At 42.3% G+C, this 27078-nt stretch overlaps 1 protein-coding gene across 1 annotated transcript in view; it reads left to right on the plus strand.

Annotated features, from left to right (window-relative positions):
- AK9 (adenylate kinase 9) overlaps positions 1–27078 on the plus strand; it is a 166724-nt gene that overhangs the window by 84116 nt on the left and 55530 nt on the right. The window contains exons 19-25 of the mRNA XM_077289565.1: positions 7903–7997; positions 18010–18144; positions 20540–20746; positions 21242–21375; positions 23674–23886; positions 25741–26013; positions 26161–26282. Of these exons, the coding sequence (XP_077145680.1) occupies positions 7903–7997; positions 18010–18144; positions 20540–20746; positions 21242–21375; positions 23674–23886; positions 25741–26013; positions 26161–26282 (1179 nt within the window). The remainder of the gene's footprint in view (positions 1–7902; positions 7998–18009; positions 18145–20539; positions 20747–21241; positions 21376–23673; positions 23887–25740; positions 26014–26160; positions 26283–27078) is intronic.

Genomic DNA, 27078 nt, shown 5'->3' on the forward strand with positions numbered 1-27078 from the left:
ATTCTATTCCTTTTATTATATATACTTTTTTCGAGCTGGACAATATGATTTGCCTGTGCAATAAACTCACGTTTAGTAGGAGGTTCCTCTCTAATCCAATACCTTGCAATCACCTTTCTCGCAATGAACAATAATCTAGCTATAGCCATTTTGACAGTCTCGTCGGCCAGGATTTCCTCCACATACCCAAGTACACAAACCACCGGATCCCTGGGAATCGAACACCCATAGATCACCCCAATTTGGTTCAGCACCACAACCCAGAACGCAAATAGTCTGGGACAAAGCCATAACATGTGTAGTATGCCCGCCTGAGACTGGGAGCACCTAGGACACCCAGAATCGTCTTTCAACCCGGCTTTAAACAACATATCAGGTGTCCTATAGGCCCTATTTATCACATACAATTGTGACATTCTCCCAGGTTCACTCATCGATAACCTGGGTACGTATTCTAAGATAGACTCCCACCTATCATCGTCTATTTCCCCCAATTCAGCCTCCCACTTCCCTCTGGCCTTTATAGGGTAATCTAGTAGAAAGGTGTGTAGCAGATCACCATATACTTCGGATATAGCCCCTTTTGTTCCATTGTTATTTAGTATAAAGTCTAACATTAGATCCTTCAGGATCACTATAGGCCCCCTCCTCTTCTGTGCCTGAAATGCGTGCTGAACCCGTCTGTATTGATATAATTTTAACTCCGGGAACTGGAACTCCTGCTGCAGCACATCAAAAGGTTTAAGGCTCCCATTCTGCATCAACTGACTTATCAACCCAATGCCTTTTTCCCTCCACTCCCCCATTCCTTCCATATGGTTGAATTCTTGAAAGGAAGGGTTATCCCAAATATGTGAAAATTCCGTGAATCCCACAACCCCCCTTATTCGTTTAATCGTCTGCCATACCTTATGAATTAAATTTATGGTGTGAAGATGAGTCCCCAATTTCTTGAATAGTCCTGCTTCTAGGCCCTGACATAAGGGCCACATGCCAATAATATATATCAGACTGTTATGAACCCGGCCTTCCTCAAGCCCTTTCCCCCATCCCCTAAGATGTTGGCTTTGCGCCGACAAAAAGTACAACCAAGGATTAGGCAGGGCAAGTCCCCCCTCATCTTTAGGTCTCTGCAGTATCTCTTGCCTAATTCTCGGGCACCTCCCACCCCATACCAACTCTCCAAATAATGATTTAAGTCTACGGAATCTAGTCCGTGGGATCCAAACCGGAGAATTATGTAAAACATACAAAACCTGTGGCATCACAACCATCTTAAGGAGATTTACTCTACCCACCACCGACAAATGCAACTTATTCCACGCTGAGATTTTGGCACGTAGTTTGGTTATTAATGGTTCAAGATTGAGCTCCTCAAATCTAGTCAAGGGGAGAGACACCTGGATCCCTAGATATTTAAATTGTGAAACCACCCTTAATTTTGTACCTTCTTCCACCTCCCTTGTACAATCCACTCCTCTGTACACCTGTAAAACACTTGATTTGTCCCAATTGATAATCAACCCTGAAATTTGCCCAAATTCTTCAATTAATGAAATTACATTCCTCAAAGGTTCACCAGGACCCTCAAGAAAAAGCAGAATGTCGTCAGCATACAGAGCAATTTTTTCCTCCATTTTCCCATACACAAACCCTTTTATTAACTGAGACCTTCTGATAGCCGCTGCTAGAGGTTCCACCGCTAGAGCAAACAGCAACGGGGACAACGGGCATCCCTGCCGCGTACCCCGAAACAGCTGAAAGCCGTCTGACATTGCATTGTTCACCCTGATCTTAGCCACTGGAGAGGAGTACAGGAGCCTCACCCACGACACAAAAACCGGCCCAAACCCAAAGCGACTCAGAACCGACCACAGGTATTGCCATTCTATACTATCGAAGGCTTTATGCGCATCAAGGGAGACCACCACCCTCCCCCCAGCATTCTCCGCCGGTATCTGCATATTAAGAAATAACCTTCTCAAGTTGATGGCAGTGGATTTATTAGGCATAAAGCCCGATTGGTCCGAATGGACCACCTTTTCTATCACCCAGGTCAGTCTGTTCGCCAAGGCTTTAGCCAAAATCTTAACATCTGTTGTTAAGAGTGATATTGGTCTATATGACTCCGGCAGTCTTGGATTCTTATCAGGTTTAGGGATGACCACAATAATCGCCTCCCTCATGGAAGCAGGCAATATTCCCCTCTCCAGTGACTCCTCAAAGACCCCCAACAATCTGGTCAACAACTCCTCAGAAAGGACACCATAGATTTCAACAGGGACGCCGTCAGCCCCCGGAGCCTTCCCCCCTGCCATGGACCTCAAGGCACCCTCCAACTCCTCCACCGTAAGCGGCCCATCTAACCAATCTCTATCCTCAGCTTCTAATCTAGGTAAACTTGCGTCCTCTAAAAATCTGTCAATTTCACCTTCTCTCTGCCCGGTGTGTGATGCATACAGTTTGCTATAAAATCCCTTAAAACCTTCCAAGATTTGGGCCCCCTGTGTTACGATACTGCCATTCTCTAATTCTAGAGCATGTACGTGTGTCGAATCCCTCTGTGCAGACGTCACCACTGAGAGAAGGTGACCCACCTTCTCTCCTTCCGCGTAAAAGGCCTCTCTTTGGAAAGCTCTCGCCCTCTCTGCTTTGCGTAGATGTAGTTTGTTTACCTCCTCCTGAGCCGTTTTCATACGATTCACGGTGTCCTGTGAACGTAAACTACTCAATGCAGCCTCCGCTGCCCTCAATTCCTCCAATATCACTTTATCAGATTCCCTTGTTTGTGTTTTATGTCTAGATATCTCTTTAGATAATATACCCCTCAAATAAGCCTTCATGGTGTCCCAAACCACATGTTTCGCTGCACTACCATCATTAAATTTAAAGAATTCCTTTATCCCTTCTCCGATCTTCCCCATATCAATAATTTGTAACCAAAAGGGGTTTATCTTCCAACCCAATTTAGCCATTCCCCCAAGGCCTTCAATTTGCAGTGTTACCACCACTGGACTGTGATCCGACACTATTCTAGGCAGATAATCCACCTCTTGTACCAACCTATCCATTTCTTCATTACCTAGGGCCATGTCAATACGAGATAGAGAGCCGTATGTCGCTGAATAGCATGAGAAACAGTATGTATCAGTATTATGCACTCTCCACAAGTCTTTCCATGCCACTTCTTTCAAATAACTACCAAACGCTGTCAAATTCCCCTCCTTCCTCAACAAAGCATGCTGCCCCCTATCCCAGTGATCGTCAATGATATTGTTAACATCCCCTATTATGAGCAATGGGACTCCTCCCCACCTACCAGATATATTTAGGAATCCCTGTAGTTTTTTCCCTGAGTACGGTGGAGGAATATACACTGACACGATACATATCAGTCTAGCGAACACCTTACAAACAAGAAATACATACTGTCCATCACTATCTATTACCACCTCTACCTCCTCGAACGGTACGCCTGTATGCACAAGTATTGATACTCCCCTAGCATAGGCCGAGAATGTCGCATGGTATGCCTTCCTCATCCATCTTTTATGCAATATACCCGTTTTTTCTTTTACTAAGTGAGTTTCTTGAAGGCACACCAGCGAGGGTCTCTGTTTTACAATATATTGCAAAATAGCCTTACATTTTGTATCATTGGATAGACCTCTAATATTCCAGCTCCAAATTTTAACTCTATCTCCCATCATTTTGCATAATAGTTAACCTTCTCTTCTTCTTTCCATTGGTCTTCTTTACCCCCCTAAACTGAGCCCTCTTACCCAAACCTCCCCCCCAAGTCCTCATTATTACAAAATAACCCCTAACCCTACCCTTCCCTTCCCTCAATAACTTCCTCCCCCAAAACGTTATAACAGACAACGTACAATCTCCTACTCCCTCTCTGTATGAGAAAGGGGAACGCGCTGTTGCTATCCCAGCAGTGGCTCAGAAGCCGATACCAACCAACAGTAGATTTCCCACTATCTTCCAGTCGTTCCTCCCCCCACCCTTTAGAAACAGGATATACAGGTCCTTCTCAAAAAATTAGCATATAGTGTTAAATTTCATTATTTACCATAATGTAATGATTACAATTAAACTTTCATATATTATAGATTCATTATCCACCAACTGAAATTTGTCAGGTCTTTTATTGTTTTAATACTGATGATTTTGGCATACAACTCCTGATAACCCAAAAAACCTGTCTCAATAAATTAGCATATCAAGAAAAGGTTCTCTAAATGACCTATTACCCTAATCTTCTGAATCAACTAATTAACTCTAAACACATGCAAAAGATACCCGAGGCTTTTAAAAACTCCCTGCCTGGTTCATTACTCAAAACCCCCATCATGGGTAAGACTAGCGACCTGACAGATGTCAAGAAGGCCATCATTGACACCCTCAAGCAAGAGGGTAAGACCCAGAAAGAAATTTCTCAACAAATAGGCTGTTCCCAGAGTGCTGTATCAAGGCACCTCAATGGTAAGTCTGTTGGAAGGAAACAATGTGGCAGAAAACGCTGTACAATGAGAAGAGGTGACCGGACCCTGAGGAAGATTGTGGAGAAGGACCGATTCCAGACCTTGGGGAACCTGAGGAAGCAGTGGACTGAGTCTGGCGTGTGCAGGAAATGGGCTACAGGTGCCGCATTCCCCAGGTAAAGCCACTTTTGAACCATAAACAGCGGCAGAAGCGCCTGACCTCGGCTACAGAGAAGCAGCACTGGACTGTTGCTAAGTGGTCCCAAGTACTTTTTTCTGATGAAAGCAAATTTTGCATGTCATTCGGAAATCAAGGTGCCAGAGTCTGGAGGAAGACTGGGGAGAAGGAAATGCCAAAATGCCTGAAGTCCAGTGTCAAGTACCCACAGTCAGTGATGGTGTGGGGTGCCATGTCAGCTGCTGGTGTTGGTCCACTGTGTTTCATCAAGGGCAGGGTCAATGCAGCTAGCTATCAGGAGATTTTGGAGCACTTCATGCTTCCATCGGCTGAAATGCTTTATGGAGATGAAGATTTCATTTTTCAGCACGACCTGGCACCTGCTCACAGTGCCAAAACCACTGGTAAATGGTTTACTGACCATGGTATTACTGTGCTCAATTGGCCTGCCAACTCTCCTGACCTGAACCCCATAGAGAATCTGTGGGATATTGTGAAGAGAAAGTTGAGAGACGCAAGACCCAACATTCTGGATGAGCTTAAGGCCGCTATTGAAGCATCCTGGGCCTCCATAACATCTCAGCAGTGTCACAGGCTGATTGCCTCCATGCCACGCCGCATTGAAGCAGTCATTTCTGCCAAAGGATTCCCGACCAAGTATTGAGTGCATAACTGAACATTATTATTTGATGTTTTTTTTGTTTGGTATTAAAAAACACTTTTATTTGATTGGTCGGGTGAAATATGCTAATTTATTGAGACAGGTTTTTTGGGTTATCAGGAGTTGTATGCCAAAATCATCAGTATTAAAACAATAAAAGACCTGACAAATTTCAGTTGGTGGATAATGAATCTATAATATATGAAAGTTTAATTGTAATCATTACATTATGGTAAATAATGAAATTTAACACTATATGCTAATTTTTTGAGAAGGACCTGTATAAACAGTTGCGCCGCCGAACACAACCTTAGCGCACAAGAACCATACATCAAATTCTTTTAGTAGCAAATCAGTATTAACCATCAACTCAATTTTCTCCCCCCCAACCCATCACAATAGCCAGAAGACCACATTTGACCCTCCTCAGCGGGTCTTTTCCTCTCCAATACGTTTTGCATTCAAGTCCAGCCAATGTGATACTTCCTCAGGATTTTGAAAAAAGTGGACCCTGTCCATGGCCACCACACGTAATTTAGCCGGATACAGCATAGAATAAGCCAGACCCAGTTCACGTAAGCACCTTTTAGCTTCTCCGAACTTCATCCTGAGCTTCTGTACAATTGTAGAATAATCAGGATATATAGATACTCTGTTGCCGTCGATAGACAGTTCCTCCATATTCCTGGCCCTCCTTAGCAGAATATCCCGGTCTCTGTAATTTAGGATTTTAGCTAGAAAGGTCCGTGGGGCGGAGCCAGGGGGCAGAGGTCTGGTCGGCACCCGGTGAGCTCTTTCAACCGCAAAAAGTTTAGTGAGACTGTCCCCTCCAACCTTAGTTTTCAGCCATGTCTCTATAAACTCAGTGGGGTTGTTTCCTTCTGCCTTTTCAGGCACACCAATAATTCTCAAGTTGTTCCTGCGCGAACGATTCTCCAAATCATCAGTTTTAAGCTCCAACTCCGCTATGCGCTGGACATATTTTTTCTCTCTTTTTGCCAGTTCAGCAATCTGATCTTCCGCTCCTCCCACACGTTCCTCCAACAATTCAGCTCTCCCCTCCATCTTATGCATAGCTGAGCGAAAAGAGGCAACTTCCCCTTTAAGGTCATCCACCTGGACAGTTAGGGTTGTCAAAGCAGACTTACAGAACATTACCGCAGAAAAGATATCTTTCAGGGTCGGCTCCCCAGTCTCATCAGCACACACATTCCCCATTTGAGCAGCATAATCCGGGGTCAGCTCAGCTAACTCAGTCAGTGGGGCACTTCTCATAACTGGAACATTGATGGGTGTTATGGGGGATTCGCTCATCTTCCCCTCTGCCTGTGCCCCAGCCTGCTCACACACCTGTTCCCCTGAGTCCGCCGCTCCTCCTGTCCCCTCTCCACCGGCTCCCTGCATCAGCTGTACTGCACCTTCTGTCCTGGCAAACTGCTCCAGTCTGGCGATCACCTCCAGCCGCTTCTGATAGGCAGCGCTTGCTTTTGCCGCCTCTTCCACAGCGCTGTCGGCGCCATCTTGGGAGCGCGTGCTGCCCGCCATCCTGACCTCTTTCTGCCTCTTGCTCGTCATTCTGTGGCTTCCGCGCTGTGCGGCTGGTGCTCACCGCTCCCCTGATACTCAGGAGCTCCTCCACCGGTAATGGGCGTTCGGCGGCGCCTCTAATATGTCCGGATCACCGTTCGGGCAGCGGGAGAGGTCCGACACACGTCCTCTCACATCTCCTGCTAGGCCACGCCCCGTCCATACTTTTTACTTTGATTGTCAATGATTGACAATGCCTGCGTGTCTAATTAAAAAAACAAACAAAAAACAATGATTATCTGTAAATTTCTACATTTATTGTAACAATGAAGCATTGAAGGGAATCTGTCCCTGTGGTTATGCTTCTCAATGGCAGTCTAAATTAGGAACCTAAACCCCTATTCTAGCTCTTGGGAACTTACCCGGCTTTTCGCTGTACTTTTGATAATCTCACCATTATATCTGCTAGTTCTCTCAGTAATGAGCTGTCTTACCTCCCCCACCCATCCCACATTATTGATTGCCGGCAATCTGATCCATATTATTGATTGACGGCAAGCTGCCAATTATTTGTGAGCGCAGGGATAGATCTAGTTAATGAATCTTTACGACTACATAGTAGAGACTCATCACTGAGATGACTAGATGAGCTCTAGCGGATTATACAGTGTTTTATCAGAACTACAGCAAGAAGCCCAGTAAGTGAAATAACACTGGAATCAGGGTCTCTATCACTATCACAATCTTTTTTAAGAAACAATATATGAAACTTTGCCATTTTCCCACTGGATCTATATGAGGCTTTTTACTTCAAAATGAGCTTTGCACACGCTCATTAGATGGGTAAATACAAAAGACAGGGTCTGAGTTAGGAGTATTGCTGCTAATAAATATGTGGATTTCCTGAAAGAACAAGAAGTATGGCCAGTGTCACAATTACGAGATTTGTTATTTTTAATACGAAGATAAAAACATTGTCAAAAATAAAAAAATTCAGATGGATTTGTTTAAATGTCATTATGCACAAAACTGTAATTTATTTTCAGAAAAGAGCAGCAGGAGGCCATAAGGTTACAAGAAGAAAAGAAAAAGCTAGAAGAGATGCAAAAACAATCAGATGATGCAGAAGAAATGCAAAAAGGTATGTCGTACTTCTAGTACAGTGAGGATGCCGAGTTCACATTTAGTTTTAAGCATTACCATAATGATATAATATGCGCTATGTACTGTAATACTGTGATGCTTTTTATATTTGTAGTTATACATATTTTGGTGAATCCTATAAGGTGAAGAATTAGGGCTCATTCAGACATCATTGGTTTTCTGTTATGAAAAAAATGTTCAAAGTTGGTAGAGGAAAGGTTTATTAAAATTAGAGAACTCACAAATTCTTACTGTCAATTCTGGTTACTAATTAAAGAGATTAATATAGGTTTATCGAATCCAAAAATGTTATTTACTATTGGAAGAGATACAAATGGCAATGATAAACCACAAATTCTGAGATGGTAGAAACATAAAGGATTATGTGTTACAAAATTTGCTAATCCGGGTCTTCCATTTTTTTACAGTATTTGGAGACGCTGTTATTATTTAACACAAATCTCCATTCAAGGGTACAGTGCTGATGAATGTGGTCCAGAATATCTGAGAATTTGGGGAGATTGGATTTTTTCCAACAGTATGCTATTGCATTTTTAACCACTAGAAGGACATGTATGATAACATATCTCACTGAGGGGGTCACATTGCTCCAGGTCGAGGGACAAAAGCGCCCCTTGCGGGGTAATCACAAAGTTATCAACAAAGGGGGCAATATGGCACGAGGCCTGAAGCCAAAGGTTTTTTATTTTTGGGCAGCCCCAGAACTAGTGGTATAGTCTACCCTGTTGTCCGCATTCTCTCCAACATAGTGAGGAATAATCTTGGTTCATGTGAGATAGTCTAATAGGTGTCGGGTACCATCTTGTCATTATTTTGAAAAAGGACTCATGTAGAGTCATTGAAATATTTGATTTGTAAGTATCGGCTATAGCGCTTTCCCATTGCTCAGGTTCAAACTCTTCACCAAGGTCAGACTCCCACCTCCTCATATATACATTTTTGGAGTTAATATTATTTTTAGTGAAGTATCTGTACAAGTTACTTAAGCTCCATACGTTTTTATTATTTAGGCTGCACAGTTGTGAAGAGAGGATTTCAAGATTTAAGGTTTTCTCAGACAAAAGTTTTTGTATAGTGTCCTTTAACATAATAAAAAGGATTATCTCGGATGAAGGAAGATTGTATTGGGATTTAATCTCACTGAATGTGAGAAAATTAGTTCCATTGTGAATGTTTCCAACTCTTTATATTCCTTAGTTACCCCACTATCATACCGCTGCTGCCGCCTCCTCGCTCGCTCCCGGCCTCTGCTTCTCGTGCGCGCGCGCATACCAGGTTCAGTGCACTTCTGATCTTCTGTTGGCGCTCCTCTTCGTCTCCTCTATGGTCCTGGAGGACTAGTACCTGGAAGTCGGTCCTCCTTATTGTCCTCTCTATGGTTCTGGAGGTCTGTTACCCGGAAGTGCTACCCTGCCTTTAGGTATTTAAACTGCTTCCTGTCGTCCCTCTGTGCCTGGTTATCATTTGTTCCTTCAGGTGTTCCTGGCCGCTCTCAGTCTCTGTGAAGTTTGTTTTCCCTCTGACTTTGGGTTTATCCTGTCATTCCTGTATCCTGCTAGCCTCTGCGTTTCCTCAGTTCCTCCACCAGTCCCTGTACTGCTGCAGTTTACCCATCAGTCCTGTTTTACCCATCAGTCCTGTTTTACCCATCAGTCCTGTTTCTCTGCAGTACTCACCTATCCTGTGGTCCTACTATCTCCGCCTCTTCTTGGTCTTCTCCCGTCCTGGTCCTCCAGCTTCCGTGGCGATAGTCCCTCACGGGCCTGCCCCTAACTCTCCCTGTATAGGGGGCGGTCTATCTGGTCAGCTCGTCCGTGAGGGGTTTGTCGTCGCGGTCTAGAGGGTCCACTTTCCGTTTTCCCTCTGAATCGTCACATTTAAATAGGACTGCACTCGGGTGACATCTGAGTGCAGCCTGATTCTTACAGCATAACAGTATAACCAGGCCATGGACCCCGCTGGTGTCTCTGCCACTCAAAAGGAGTTACTTTTTTTGCAGGAGAACCAGACTAGAATCATGTCCTTTCTCAAGAACATGGAGTCTCGTCTCGCGACGTTACAGTCTACCGACCCTGGTAACGCTACTCAGTTGGCGTCTCTTCAGCAAGAGTTAAGTCAACAACCGGACACTCAGTCCCATATTTTGAATTTTATGGCCTCTGTCGATAATCGACTTCTCTCTCTTCAGACTGCCGCTTCTGCTCCTGTACAGGCGTCCGCTCCACAGCCCTCGCCCCATCTTCCCAGGCCACCTCGGTATGTTGGGGATCCTAAATTATGTTGCGGGTTTCTCAACCAGTGTCAACTACACTTTGAATTATCCCCGCTACTGTACCCAACTGACCGAGCTAAGGTGGCTTTTGTGGTTTCCCATTTGGAGGGCGAGGCTTTGGCTTGGGTGAACCCTCTTTGGGAGCGAGATGATCCTGTGGTTTCTCAACTTACTCTCTTTTTAGACACCTTCCGCAAGGTGTTTGATGAACCTGGTCGTCTGGTATCGACTACTGAGTCCCTTTTCAACCTTAGTCAGGGGACCCTTTCTGTAGCTCAATATGCCATCAATGACCTTATCTCTTTGGCGACTCGCATTGATTTGCAGTTCCAGGAGCATTCTCGTGAGGTTGTCAGAGAGAGGAGACCTCCTCGTTTCTCCTCCGTTACACGTGGTACTTCTCTTTCCCAAACCACTGCAGTTTTTTTCCTCTTCTTCCCCTGAGCCTATGCAGGTTGATCTCCTCAAGCCTGCCGAACAACGCCGAAAGGAGAGACTTGCACAGGGCTTATGCTTTTATTGTGGCAACGCTTCTCATCTTCTACGTTCTTGTCCCCAGAAGCCAGGAAACGCCTCCGCCTAGGTCAGGTAAGAGAGGCCTCCCTAGGTAGCCATGATTCCACTCCACCTTTGATTTTGCCTGTCATTTTACACATGGGTTCCAGTCGCTTCTCTCTTGAGGCTTATGTAGATTCTAGTGCGGCTGGGAATTTTGTTCAACTTGGGCTGGTCGAGAGGCTTGGGATTCCTGTCAGATCCTTGGAGGTTCCTAGGCAAATAGCTTCTGTCGACGGTCAGCCTTTGCGGGAGGTCGTTTCTTCTGTCACAGAGGAGATTGAGATTCAAATTGGAGCTTTACGTCGAGAAAAGTTGGCATTTTATGTTTTACCGTCTTTATCCCATGCATTTCTTTTAGGACTCCCCTGGCTAAGAAACCATGAACCTTCTCTGAATTGGTGTACTGGGGACGTCCTATCCTGGGGACAGTTTTGTCAAAACAGATGCCTGCTTCCCGTCAAGCCTGCTAGTCTCCCTCCCTCGGCTCCGGAACTAGCGAATCTACCCGCAGCTTATCACTCTTTTTCAGACATTTTCAACAAAAAGGAAGCAGAGGTCTTACCTCTGCATCGCCCATACGACTGTCCGATAGATCTTGTATCCGGCTCTACTCCTCCTAGAGGTCGTATTTATCCTCTGTCACCCTCCGAGACTCAAGCCATGTCTGAATACGTTCAAGAGAATCTGGCCAGAGGCTTTATACGGAAGTCCTCCTCTCCTGCAGGCGCTGGTTTTTTCTTCGTCAAGAAGAAGGACGGTTCCCTTCGTCCCTGCATTGATTACCGTGGCCTCAATAACATCACCATTAAAAACAAGTATCCACTTCCTCTCATCCCAGAACTTTTTGATCGTCTGCGTGGAGCACGAATCTTCACTAAACTGGATCTCAGAGGAGCCTACAACTTGATCCGAATTCGTTCGGGAGATGAATGGAAGACTGCGTTTAACACCAGAGACGGTCATTATGAGTATTTGGTGATGCCTTTCGGCTTATGTAATGCTCCTGCAGTTTTTCAAGAGTTGGTGAATGATGTTTTTCGGGACCTACTTTACACCTGTGTAGTGGTATACTTGGACGACATCCTTGTGTTTTAACCAGATCTGATTTCTCATAGGAGACATGTGCGGCAAGTTCTTCTCCGTCTGAGGGAGAATCGTCTGTATGCTAAACTTGAGAAGTGTGCCTTCGAACAGTCGTCCCTACCGTTCCTGGGCTTCATCATCTCTGATTCTGGTCTGTGTATGGATCCGGCTAAAGTTTCTGCCGTACTCAACTGGCCACGTCCGCTTGGGGTTAAGGCGATTCAGCGTTTTCTAGGATTCGCGAATTACTATCGGCAATTTATTCCTCATTTCTCCTCCTTGTCGGCTTCCATCTCTTCTTTGATAAAGAAGGGTGCCAATCCTCGTCTTTGGCCAGCAGAGGCTGAAAAGGCTTTTCATTCTCTCAAAGAAGCATTCACCTCCGCTCCTTTACTCCATCGCACTGAAGCTAATAAACCCTTGTTCCTAGAGGTTGACGCCTCTGCTGTCGGTGCTGGAGCTGTGCTTTCTCAGAAGTCTTCTACTGGTCGTCTTGTGCCCTGTGGTTTCTTCTCCAAGACTTTCTCTTCTTCTGAAAGAAATTATTCCATTGGCGACAGAGAACTTTTGGCCATTAAATTGGCTTTAGAGGAGTGGAGATATCTGTTGGAAGGAGCCTTACATCCCTTTGTCGTCTTTACGGATCATAAGAATTTGGCATACATCCATTCAGCGCACCGACTGAACCCCCGACAGGCCAGGTGGGCCTTGTTCTTTGCCCGATTTGACTTGAACTTCGCTTCCTACCTGGAGAAAAGAACTTCAAAGCTGACGCTCTATCCAGGTCCTTCTTGTCGGTGGACTCTGAGGAGGAGTCCTCGCACATCATTGACCCCGCTAAAATCATCACACTTGCTCCAGTATCTATGACCTCTTTACCTCTGGGTAAGACTTTCGTTTCTGAGAGGAACAGGAGACGTGTGTTACTCTGGGGAAATGCTTCCAAGCTAGCGGGACATGTCGGTTTCAAGAAAACTCTTGATCTAATATCTTGTTACTACTGGTGGCCAACTCTTTTGAAGGATGTCCAAGCTTTTGTGGTCTCTTGTCCTTCCTGTGCCAAGAACAAAGTACCCAGGCGTCTTCCTTCCGGGCTTCTTCTTCCTCTTCCAGTGCCTACCTCTCCATGGCAACATATCGCAATGGATTTCTTAACTGATCTGCCTCGTTCCTGTGGTTGTACCGTCATCCTCGTGGTTGTGGACCGTTTTTCTGAAATGGCACATTTCATTGCTCTTCCTGGTCTGCCTTCGGCTCCTGAAGATTTTTGTTCAACATATTTTTCGCATTCATGGTCTTCCACAACACATTGTTTCTGACCGGGGAGTTCAGTTCACCGCTTGTTTCTGGAGATCTCTCTGTAAGTCATTGAACATTTCGCTTGATTTTTCTTCGGCCTATCATCCACAGTCCAACGGCCAAGTGGAGCTTACCAATCAGATCCTGGTTACTTATCTCCGGCATTTCTCCAACGCTCATCAAAATGATTGGTCTGACTTACTACCATGGGCCGAGTTTTCTTATAATAACCACACCAGCGAAGCTTCTACCAAATCTCTATTTTTTTGTCGTCTACGGACAACACCCTGGTCTTCCTCTACCAGTTCCTCCTGTCTCTACTGTGCCGGCGGCAGATCTTCTGTCTAGAGAATTCTGCAGAGTTTGGCAGGAGACCAAGTCTGCTCTCGAACTAGCTCAGCATAGGATGAAGACGCATGCAGATAAAAGGCGTCTCGATTCTCCTGTGTTCCATCCTGGGGATAAGGTCTGGCTTTCTTCTAGATTTATTCGCCTTAAAATCCCTTCACATAAACTGGGTCCCCGTTATATTGGTCCTTTCGAGGTTTTGGCACGTATTAACAACGTTTCTTACAAACTTAAGTTACCTGCCTCTCTTCGTATCCCTAATACCTTTCATGTATCTCTCCTTAAGCCTGTAGTTTTTAATCGGTTTCATACCTCGACTCTTTCTTCACCTTCGCCTGTTTCCTCAGACAATGTTTTTGAGGTTAAGGACATTTTGGCCATGAAAAAAAAATTAGAGGTAGAACTTTGTTTTTTGTCGACTGGAATGGTTTCGGTCCTGAGGAGAGATCCTGGGAGCCTCGGGAGAATATTCAGGCTCCCCGAATTTTAGCTAAGTTTCTTTCTGGCCTAAAGAGGAGGGAGGGATGTAAAGACGGGGGTACTATCATACCGCTGCTGCCGCCTCCTCGCTTGCTCCCGGCCTCTGCTTCTCTTGCGCGTGCGCATACCAGGTTCAGTGCTGCGCGTGTGCACTTCTGATCTTCTGTTGGCGCTCCTCTTCGTCTCCTCTATGGTCCTGGAGGACTAGTACCTGGAAGTTGGTCCTCCTTATTGTCCTCTCTATGGTTCTGGAGGTCTGTTACCCAGAAGTGCTACCCTGCCTTTAGGTATTTAAACTGCTTCCTGCCGTCCCTCTGTGCCTGGTTATCATTTGTTCCTTCAGGTGTTCCTGGCCGCTCTTAGTCTCTGTGAAGTTCGTTTTCCCTCTGACTTTGGGTTTATCCTGTCTTTCCTGTATCCTGCCAGCCTCTGCGTTTCCTCAGTTCCTCTGCCAGTCCCCGTACTGCTGCAGTTTACCCATCAGTCCTGTTTTACCCATCAGTCCTGTTTCTCTGCAGTACTCACCTATCCTGTGGTCCTACTATCTCTGCCTCTTCTTGGTCTTCTCCCGTCCTGGTCCTCCAGCTTCCGTGGCGATAGTCCCTCACGGGCCTGCCCCTAACTCTCCCTGTATAGGGGGCAGTCTATCTGGTCAGCTCGTCTGTGAGGGGTTCGTCGTCGCGGTCTAGAGGGTCCACTCTCTGTTTTCCCTCTTTGAATCGTCACATTTAAGTAGGACTGCACTCGGGTGACATCTGAGTGCAGCCTGATTCTTACAGCATAGCACCCACGTTTCGGGCAAAGGGAGCTTGAATATTAAAGCTAGTAGATGAAGGGGAAATTTCATAATCTGTTTGATTTTATTTATTTATTTTTCTTGGCTTAAGCAGAGAATGGATTGAAAGATGGGGTGTGATGGCTCTTTTGATGGTTTATGGAATAGGAAATTGAAGAAAAGTTCCTGGACCGAATCATTATGGCTAACATCCCTTTCTAGACAAAACCAAGCAGGCTGAGTCTTGTTGTTACTAAACCAGTGCCAGCTATGTTTGGCCAAAGAGGTCAAATAGTATGCATGTACATTTGGCAATCCCGCACCTCCATTACGTTTGTGTCTATAAAGTATGTCTGATTACACACCCTAGCCCTCCTACCGTTCCAAATAAAAAAGTGTAACAGATATGCTGCTTTGGAGAATAGCCCTAGTTCTGAGGAGAGAGCGTTGATAGAATTAGTGGGATCAAGTAGTGTGAGAAAGATGTCCTCAGCGAACATTCCCAACATGAAATTAGGGGAAGTAGGTTAAATCCTTGTATCTTTTTATTCATTCTAATTCTTTCGGCCAGACGCTCAATGGCAAGAGCAAATAACAAGGGTGACAAAGGACACCCCTCCTGTCTTGTTCCATTAGATATACAAATTGGATCTGACAAAGTTATTAGCGAGAATTCTAGCACTGGGATCCGAATACAATGCCAAGACTGAGGACATGAATTTATGGTCAAAACCAAATTTACCAAGTGTCGCTTTCAAGTAACTTGGTCAAGTAAGACCAATTCAGCCTGTCAAAGGCCTTTTCGGCGTCCAGTGTCAAAAAAGCGGCTTTAAAGTTGGAAATTTTGGTTATGTTAATTAGATTTAACACCCTTCTTGTCCCATCAGATGCCTGACATCCTTTAGTTAAGCCAATTTGGTCATCCAACAGTAGGTAGGGGAGAATATTCATTAAACTGTCAGCAAGAATTTGAGTAGATTTTGATATCATTATTAATAAGTGATATTGGGCTATAATTCTGTATCCTCTCAGAGTCTCCCCCGGCCTTCGGGATCATAATAATTACAGCTTCCAACATCTCCTTTTGGAAAGCACTCCGAGAGGATGCCAAATCAAAAACAGAAGCTAGGTGTAGAGCAAGCATTTTTGAAAAAGATTTGAAATACTCATTAGAAAAGCCATCTGGCACAGGTGCTTTTTGCACCTTTAGTTTGTTGATTGTGTCTACAATTTCTTTTTCTGAAAATGGACTGGTAATATACTCTAGGTCTATCTGGTTTATTTTTAGGAGGTTAATGCCTGCCAAGAAGGTGTTGATGGAATTTGGATGGACAGTAGGAGTTGAGGGGACATCTTTTAAGTTGTAAAGGTTACTAAAAAATTCTGCAAAAGATTTTACTATGTCCTTTGGATGAGTCTTGGTTTCGCCCAAGAGGGAGGTGATTTTGTCTATTCTTCTGTTCACTCTCTCTTTTTTAGTTTTGCCATTATGTATTTAGTCGGTTTATTTAAGGAGGAGTAGACTTTAAACTTAGAAGTTTTGATAATCTTTTTGTATTCTTGGGTAATTTCTAATCTAATTCAAATCTTGTCTGAGCTTCATAATCTCTGCCTGGATAGTGGAAGACGGGGTACTTGGATTCATTTGTTGCTCTTCTTTTTTTACTGATTTGGGCCTGAATATCATTGAACATCTGTGGGATCATTTGAAGAGGGCTGTCCATGCTCGGCGACCATCAAACTTAACTGAACAGGAATTGTTTTGTAAAGAGGAATGGTCAAAAATACCTTCATCCAGGATCCAGGAACTCATTAAAAGCTTCAGGAAGCGAATAGAGGCTGTTATTTTTGCAAAAGGAGGATCTATTAAATATTAATGTCACTTTTCTGGTGAGGTGCCCATACTTATGCACCTGTCAAATTTTGTTTGAATGCAGATTGCACATTTTCTGTTAGTACAATAAACCTCATTTCAAGGCAGAAACATTACTGTGTCCAACAGTTATTAGATATATGAAACTGAAATAGCTGTTGCAAAAAAAACAATTTTTATAAAACATTAAGCTTAAGATTAATAGGGGTGCCCAAACTTTTTCATATAACTGTATGCCTTCATTTTCACATTTCTACCCCTTTATGGCATGTGTGTCTACATGAGCATGGCTCTTTTTAGTATTGTTTATTAAAAGTTATGTTTTATTGGTACTCTCATTGCTTGACATGTAGTAAATATACCATGAGAGAGTTTTGTGGTCATCAGCACTGGCGGTCACATCTAGCTGACTTACACTACATTTTCACTGAATTAAAGGAATATTTTGACCATTATTCCCTGGTCTAAAGTCTGTATGCTCCACTTTTTTGCAGTTGTATGCATTTACGGTACTTTTTTAGCTCTTTAGCGTACTGTGTGTACTACCACTGCACATCTGATTGCGCTATACACCTCCTAATAATGTTAACCCAACGGCCTCAACAAAGCATGCTCATTCAGATGGGTCTCCACTCCACTTTACATCATTACAAGAGAGTTACGTTCAGTATTTGGTCAGTATTTTCCATCAGTATCTGTAGCCAAAACCAGGAGTGGGTGATAAATCCATAAGTGGTGATGTGTTTTTATTATACTTTTTCTCTGACTGTTCCACTCCTGGTTTTGGCTTACACATACTGAGGTAAAATACTGAACAAATACTGGATGTGGCCTAAAGGTCCATGTACACCTTAGTTGTCAGCCTAATGCACATTTATGCTTCCGATTTAGCTATGCACTTGCACGCTCAGCCATGTTTATTGAGGAGAGAGGAGTAAGGAGGTTCCGGACACCTCGGATGACGGTTTACTTTCCCAGCGAAGTAATTTAATACTATCCGCTTCTTCTCCTTCGTGATCCATCATGGGAGAATCGGAAGGCCATTATACACAATGGATGGCCTGCAGGTTAGATTATGGAATAAGCAGTATCCTCCAGACTGATTGGATTTTTATGTCCATCCCGTTGCCTTCTATTGGGCAATATTTTTTTCATTCTTTACTATATGCTGCACTCATTGTAGTTGTACTCAAAACAGTATATAACATTGTTTATTGTGTCTTCCGAACTGTAATGTGACCGGAATGGGGCTACATTGAGTATCCATATCAATGCTATACTTACATGTCTTTACCTTACAGATACAGAGGAGGAAGGCGCAGTGGATGTTGACCAAACTCTTCCTCTAGAAACGGCTTCACCAGAGCAAATAGTGACAGCCAGTATACCGGAGTCAGAAATACAGTCGCACATTGAGCAGCCGGAGCCACAGCAAGGTTACTTCATATATTATTCACATTAAAATCATCAATAATTATCTTATTAGTAATGTCTTGTGCAGGATTCTAGATTAATTATTTTTCTTTCTGATCCCATGATGATATGAACACAGCCTATCAACCCTATGAAAAAAGGCTTGTCCTTTTTTACATGTGCTGCCGTTCTTACACATTTGCACCCACATTCTGGCTGTATTTTCTTTTATTTAGAGTTTTCTTCTAAAAGGAAGACAACTCTCTAGTGCCACTTATAGATGACTAATGCCATTGTAAATCTCTGCAACCAACATTAGGACTTTCCAAGAGCTTTATTTCTAGTCAGATAGTCAGAGGGATTTTCCATCACTTTGACCGTAGGCTAGGCCATAAATATCAGATCTCTAAAGGCCCAATACTAGCACCACTGCTTTGTCTCACTGTTTATTGGAAAAATCTGTGATGTTTCACCTTGTACACTGTTTTCACATAGCCAATGCTTCGGCAAACAACTGATCAACCACTGTGCTGGTATTGGACCCCCACTGATCTGATTTTAATGACCCATCTGATGCACAGGTCATCAATACCAAAGTGGTGGAAAAATTCTATTGGTTAATCTTAAAGGTGTTTTGTAGGACTTGAACATTTGATGGCCTCTCCTTGGAATAGCGCATCAATGATGATCAGATCAGTGAGCGTCCAACAATCAGAAGATGAAAGCGGCCATGTGCTTGCTATGTCCCATTTATTCTTTACCAGGTGCAGGTCCTCCAAACATTTGCTAATGTTCATGAGACTTCAGGAATCTCAATCACTTTGCTGGGACAGTAAAATACTGTGGGGGTTTTTTTGTGGTAAAATCACGTGGAAAAAAATAAACGTGTGAAAATAGCCTTATAGGGGGAGATTTCATCACTAAATTCCTCAGAATTCTGCCTCAATTCATACCATTCATGCATCTATACTGATTAATATAATAGCGTCCAGAATATATAGAAAGTGGCACTTCAAACAAATGACTCAACCCAAATCTTTATTAACTACGAGACAAAGGCAACATTAAAAAATAAAATAAATGAAGAGTGAAAATGGTAGCAGAGTACCCAATAGGGTGGCATGACCAGTTTGTCCTGTGGAAATGGTGTAATATATATATTCAATAAAATTTAAATATATGATCAAGGATGTAAAGTAAATGAATTGTACTATATAAATCAGTGATAACTACACATGAGAAGGATGTTGCCAAGGAACAGGGATTTAATCCTGACCGGCTTTGAACACAGTTCAATGTATCAAATAGAGGTATGAAGTGTTACTGCTGTTCAAAAGCTGCCATGAATGATGAAAATTTAAAACCTAAAAGAGAAAAAAAGTAAGCAAAAACCCTGATGTAACTAAGTAAAAAAGCAAAAGTGCGTTTAAATAACAGAGTTTTTAGTAATACTGTTTTTTGATAAAAAAATAGCACAAAAGCCATCCCACCTCGTCAAGGTAACTCTGATCGGGACAGTCCTACACTGTCTAATATTAAAACCTTACCATGTGTCAATGTTGACCTCCGTGTGAATAAAGGCAGACAAAAGGACTGGGCCCAACCAGTGAAACACCAGACTGGGGAAGCCTTATATATAGTCTCTAGCTCAGAAACAGGGAGGCCACACCCCGGCTTGCACAGAATGCAACAATACAGATAAAAAAACACAAAAATTGAGCTTAACTTGAGTTGGTACACATGCAGAGGTTAAACGCATGTTCACGTTGACCACAAAACATTAAAACCTAAAAGAGAAAAAAAGTAAGCAAAAACCCTGATGTAACTAAGTAAAAAAGCAAAAGTGCATTTAAATAAACCATGAATGATGAAAGCACACACGTGTAGAGCTATGCAGTGCAAAAGGCTATAGGCCAAATGGTGTTTTATTAAACAAGTTAAGTAACTGATAGCAAATAGCCATTAAACCTGTTACCTTAGTGAAAAGCCAGGAGGTATCACATACAGGAGGGACCAGACGTACCTCCCTTCACACCGACGCACGTTTCGCAATTTCTCCCCCGGATAAAGCTGAATTGCGAAATGTGCGTCGCATAGCTCTTAGTGTGGTTATCACAAATGTATATAGTACAATTCATTTACTTCACATACTTGGTCATTATATATTGAATATATATATTACATAATTCCACAGGACGAATTGATCACACACCCCAGTGGGCACTCTGCTACCATATTCACTCTGCATTTATTTTATTTTTTAATGTTGTTTTTATCTCATATTTAATAAAGATTTGTGTTATTAATGGTCCTCTTCGTTCGGCTGTGATTTCATGTTTGTCCGAAATTGGGTTGAGTCATGCATTTATATTGGTTGCCGCATGTAAATGACAATATATGATTTATTTTTCCTCCCAGAAATTGTTTTACCTGCAGTTCCTGAGGGAGGATATCCAGATGTGCCAGAGATAGAACCATTGAAGCAGCTGATAAACACATTTAGTGAAGAGTGGCAATTGTTGGAGCCAGTGTTCGCTGACACAACCGCAGTCACTGTCGCTTTCCTGGAGGTAGCTGATAAATCACCAGAAATGCTTCTAGAAGAGGCTGTGACATCTATGGAAAGTGAGTTTGTCAACTAGGAAAGATAAACCTGAATACTTAGTCATATACGTCATTCCAAACATAGAAAGTGGGCTGGACAGTTCCAAAAAGTGATGTCTAGGTGAAGGGGTCAGAGCATCACAAAAAGGGCCAGCTTGTAGAGTGTTTCATTTTTGCAGTGGCTAGTCCATACCAAAAGTGGTCAACAGAAGGACACTCTGGGAACTGACGACAGGGTCATGGGTGCCAACTCATTGCTTGTGGGGACCAAAGGCTATCTACTTAGCCCAATCTCACAGACGATAGAAAGGTGTAGGACACAATCAGCTCACATTGTCCATGCTATCTCCTGCCCACCACGTAGAGTGCCGACATCATGAATAGAGCAGAGGTATACATGCCTGACTGCTGCACCATTCAGACAGGGCTCTGCAGAGATTTGGAGTTGATGGGGTCTCAGCGGTGTGATCCCCAGTGATATATTTATCTATTAAAATAATGATGGTGTTACCACAGGACCATTTCAATATCAGGGATGGGAAATAACATCCCAGGACATAGATGATGAAGCAGAAGACATACAGGCAGAGCTGGATGCTGAAGAGGAAGAAGAGGAACATGAAGAAGATGAAAGGGAGGAGGCAGAAGAAGTAAGTGTCCTTTGAATAAATCGTCTATGTTGCATAGTTGCAGTTTGTTCAGGCTGAAAGCTGGAATTATTTCAATATCCAGGAGGGCATAGTCATACAACTTTTCAGGAGCGGTTTAAGCTGGATTTATGCTATGAGAAATCACTCATCTGGCTTCTTTCAATCAAACGTCCATTATTAGCGATATGCCTAGTCTTTTGCTGTTGGATTTTTTCTCGTTGTAATGAGATCAGTGCAAAATGACAGCCTAGCATTGTAAAATATTTAGAATTGAGAGTCCTCAGTGGTTGATACCTTTTAATGGCTAACTGAAAAGATGGCAACAAATTACAAGCTTTCGACACTGCTCTGGTCCCTTCATCAGGCATAGACTAATAGAAATTCTGAAGAATCACATATTTATGCACAATACAGCCCAGAAATAATGCCATAGATAAGACAGGTGACGTGAAGCAGAACTACCATTATGTGAGTGATAAACAGTTATGTCCATAAATACTGGAACAGTTCATAGATAAGGAGTGTGAATGTTTTATTGTCCTCTAATTGAGGTCTGGTTCTGTGTTGTGATGCCCCCACACGGTCTGAGGAGCAAATTTCTTAATTGATGTAAAAAGACATAAATCCAGGCGACACATTCATTCCTGCACTGAATCAGGGCTACCATCCAAGAACAATTAAAAACCAAATTACAAGAGCAACTAGAATATCAAGGAATCACCTGCTACATTACAAAGCTAAAGAAGAAAACAACCGGGTGCCTCTAGTAGTCACCTACAATCCAAATCTGGAGGTGCTAAGAGGAGCTACACGGTAATTACAACATTTACTACAAAAAGATGCCCGCTTACAATTCATTATTCCAGACCCCCCACTACTGTGTTTTAGGCAAATCTAAGAAGTATCATTGTCAGAAGCTCCCTGTCCTCAAACAGCTGCAGGAACCTTTCCTTGCAACCAGAAAAAATGTAAAACCTGTCCATTTATAATGACCACGGACAAGATGAAGATCCCCAATTCACATCAGGACTACAAGATCCCAGGTACTTTCAGCTGCATGACATCTAATGTGGTGTACCTAATTATTTGTACTAAATGTCCAACTGGGGGTCTGTATGTAGGGGAGACAGGGAAAAAACTGAGAACAAGGATGAACTCTCATCACCACACAATAAGAGAAAAAAGAATGGATCTACCTGTGGCAATACATTTTTGACTCACTGATCACAGCATTATGGACATGAGATTACTTGCATTAAAAGGTAACTTCAAATCTCAGAGATACAGAAGAGTCTGGGAATATAAGCTGATGATGACCTTTGACACACTCAGTGCAGGAATGAATGTGTCGCATGGATTTATGTCTTTTTACATCAATTAAGGAATTTGCTTCTCAGACCATGTGGAGGCATCATAACATAGAGCCAGACCCCAATCAGAGGACAATAAAACATTCACACTCCTCATCTATGAACTGTTCCAATATTTATGGACACAAGTGTTTATCACTCTCATATAATGATAGTTCTGCTTCACATCACCTGTCTTATCTATGACATTATTTCTGTGCTGTGTTGTGCATAAGTATGTGATTCTTCAGAATTTCTGTTAGTCTGTGCCTGATGAAGGGACCTGAGTAGTCTCGAAAACTTGCATTTTGTTACCATCTTTTCAGTTAGCCATTAAAAGGTATCAACCGCTGAGGACTCAATTCTAAATATTTTTCTGTAGCCTAGCTTTGTGAATTTCATACCCTCTCTGTCTGTCCTTCATTTTAATATAGGTCACTTTACATAAGCAAATAATCTACCAGATTTAAATTGTAATGACAGGGTGAATGTAAATGGTTGTCATTGATCATGCAATTATTTATGCCAGTGTAAAAATTATTTTTTGGAATGAAAGCTGAACTTTTTACCCAACATGACTGTTAGATTCCACTCCTACCCTACCATCAACCCTCTACTAATATTACATAGCGATCTAGAACTTGGTCAGAGAAAGCCAGTATATTGCTATGACTTTTAACCCTGATGTTCATTTTTTTCTGGGTCCTGATGCATTTTTTTTCAGCAAGTTGAACAATTTGGCTAATGATATGTTAGAGAATGAATGTTGTATGTTGCTATTGTTTCATTGTTCCCTTTTGATGGTACATGTATTATCTACTTTCTATCCAGAAATATTTTTTAGATTACAATCACTACCAATAGTCAATAACAGGAGTATAGGAGTATTTCTTATGTATATATTTTATTGCCTTTATCAATATAAAAGCAGGCCATTTTCTTTTTTTAGGATGAGGATGTTACAAATGAAAAAAATAAACATTACGGAGACTCTAAGCACTTCTGCCCAGTCGCTTTAAAAGATAACCGTATAATTCACCCAGGACAAGTGGATTATGCAGCAATATACAGAGAGAAGACTTACTACTGCTCCAGTCCTGAAGCAAGAAAGAAGTTTCTAGCGAATCCGCAGTGTTATGTTGCTCATGAAGAACCATTACAAGTAGTGTTTTTATAGCTGTTTAAAACTTGGGAAGGGAAACTATTGCAAATGATGTAAAAAACTACAACTACAGTAATGTAACTGCGTCTTCAGAATGAGTGACAGCTGCTTCAGTAGTTAAGGACAACACAACTTTTTGTTACATTAGACTTTCTGATAGCTGACACAATAAGAGGAAACATGGTGGTCTCTTTCCTGATGAAGCATGCTATACATTTATCAACATGGTTCATGCAAGTTCAGCACATGAAAACAGAAAAGTGGCAGTAACAAAGGTTACAGCTATCAAGACTTACTTTTCAGACCAGCAGAGGAAGGCCTTCCTAAATATGTATTGATAGAGTTTTTTATAAATGTGGTTTCTAAACCAGACCAGCCGTTTAATGTATTGCAACACTAGTCTGATCTGCATAGTTCCCAAGATCTGACATAGCAGGATATTGCAATGTTGATGCATTGTGGAGCTGTACAGTGGCTCCAAGTCTGCCACGTACACAAGCCAGTTAAAGAAAAGCTGGTAGCAATAAACCTGGCACTCGGGATAGTTTGAACGTATAACAGATTTATTTGGCAATCCACAAATTAACGTTTCGGTCTGTTTAGACCTTCTTCAGAACTGATTGCCATGTGGGAACTGTCAGAGAACAGTGCAGACAAGGGCTATCCGAATTCGCCCTTAATTTGTGGATTGCTAAATAAATCTGTGATACTTTCAAATGATCCTGAGTGCCAGGTTTATTGCTACTATTGGATTACAGGTTGGAACCTTAACTAGGCACCAGGGTTGCTCAACCAGGTGTGCCGTATACCCCTTTTCTACATGTTAAAGAAAAGCTGTCACTTGCTTACAAAATTTAAGTTAAATACCTTTTAAAAATCCCTTACTTTGCTGAACTTTTGTGTCTTGCCCTGTGTCACTCCATTGCAGAGATATTAACTTTTGTGGCTTTTGGGAGCGCACTATCTGAATTCTCTGATTTGCAGTCCAACTTGTCTTTTCTTCTAAACCTTTTCGGTAAGCAGGCGTTTTCCCTCTGAGATGCTTCCAATCACAGCTCAGCAGCTGAGCTAGTAGTCTAACAGACTTAAGCTGTGATTGCCAGCATATGGGGAGAGGGGTGAAAGCCATTGCCCCCAGAGAAGACCTTGAAGAAACACCCAAGAAGAAAAATTTGAATCGGCAACACAGCGATAGTTAGATAAATATGTTGAGGTGGTAGGCCAGTTTGAAGAAATACCTTTTTAGGGCACACCTAAAACAGTGGGTATTGGGGATTAATCGTATTGTCCTAGGTAGTGCATTCCAAAGAATTAGCATGCAAGAAGTCTTGGAGGCAAGAGTGGGAGGATCGGATTATTGTGTTATGTTAATCGTAGGTCATTAGCAGAACAGAGGGCACTGGTAGGGTGGTAGACAGATGAGGGAGGAGATGTAGGGTGGTGCTGAGCCATGGAGTGCTTTGTGGGTGACATAGATAAGTTTATATTGAACTCTGGAGTGGATAGGTAACCAGTGCAATGACTGGCACAAGGTAGAGGCATCGGTGTAATGGTTGGTGAGGAATATGATCCAGTTGGACTGCACTCAGAGAATTCACATATTCCGCTTCAAAAGCAACAAATGTGAATATCTCTGCAATGGAGTGACGCAGTGCAAAACCGAAAAAAAGAGGCAGAGTTACGGGATTTCATGGATTTATACAAGGTATATAACTACATTTTTGGAATGAGTGACAAATTCTCTTTAAACCCTGCTTATTAGACTGCTGGTCTGTCTAATACTGAGTAGTCATCTCTTAGAATTTCTGTTGGATACAATATTGAATGGTAATGGATGCAGCTTTCAAATTGCAGGCTCCACCTTTGAGGATACTTCTGATTGGTACCAGTGGTTCTGGGAAGACAGTTAATTCAAGATGGCTAGCAGACAAACTGGGCATGTTCCATATTCAGTTCAAAGAGCGCCTTCAGGAAATCATGTTGTCCAAGCTGGAGAAAAAGATTGGACCTCAGTTTGAAGAGGAAGAAGATGACGATGAGGGCAATTCAGAAGAGGAAGCCATGCTGCTTGGATTGGAAAATGGAGACACAGATGAAAACAGAAAAGAAAAGAGCATTGAGACAAAGGTGAATATGTGTGATTGGCATTTTCTGACTGTATACTGAAGGTGAAATTGTATATATTTTTGTATTGAAGAACTGAAATAAATTAACTTTTTGGTGATATTCTAATTTTGTGAGAAACACCAGTACATTGATGTTTTTTTCTTATAGGAAGAAGTGGTATTAAGTGTAGAAGAAGAAGCAGTCAAGTCATATTTAGCAGACAATGAGCCTCTACCTACGGAAGTTCTGGACCAGCATGTGTTGGAATGGTGGACCAAGGAACCTTTTCAGTAATTATACATTTATGAAAATCTCATAAAGGGGAAAACTTGCTGGCTGTTTGGGTGCTATTTAACCTAAACAGTAATGTGGCACATTCTGTCTTTCTTTGTACTTGCTTATTCTAAGAAAAATGTGGTTTTGACTTTGTGTGATTTATTATTCCAGTGCACAATAAATTTGGCACAATTTCTGTATGCTATTCCAGTACACCTTCCACCTTATCTATCTCAGACTAGACTATGATCTGATTCATCATTGCTGTTTTTCCACTTTTCTGGAGTAATTTTCTCTGTTTCATTGACTTTAGTATGTGTGCCTTATTATCTATAACTTTTGTGCCACTTTTTAAGTTTTCTTTCTTTTTTTATCATCAGTAAATTTTCTTATTCAGATGTTTTAGAAAGATTCATGAACTTTTATGTCACATTTTATTTCCGCTTCTCACTCCATTCCCTGCTGTAATTGTTTTCAATATTTGGTGCACTTTCTGTGAATTTTTAAGGTATTTGCAACTTTTGCTGCTAAAAAGTCACATGAACTGGTTAAAGACAAAACTAAGCATTTTTGATTTTGCGCCAAATTCGTGAACTTTATACACCATTTTGAAGAACTTGGCCTAAAAAAAATCAGTGAATACACCAAGAGAAAAAGGAAAAGTGACACATAACATTGCGGGTTATAGTTAATTTAATGAAAAAATGTATAATTCATGGAGAAAAGTTGAACATTATGGACCCATGTAACTATATAACTATTGTGGTAGATCGTCTCACTCGACTGTACACTGAGGTAGACATGGGAACA

The sequence above is a fragment of the Ranitomeya variabilis genome, chromosome 2, assembly GCF_051348905.1.
Source record: "Ranitomeya variabilis isolate aRanVar5 chromosome 2, aRanVar5.hap1, whole genome shotgun sequence".
Classification (NCBI taxonomy): domain Eukaryota; kingdom Metazoa; phylum Chordata; class Amphibia; order Anura; family Dendrobatidae; genus Ranitomeya; species Ranitomeya variabilis.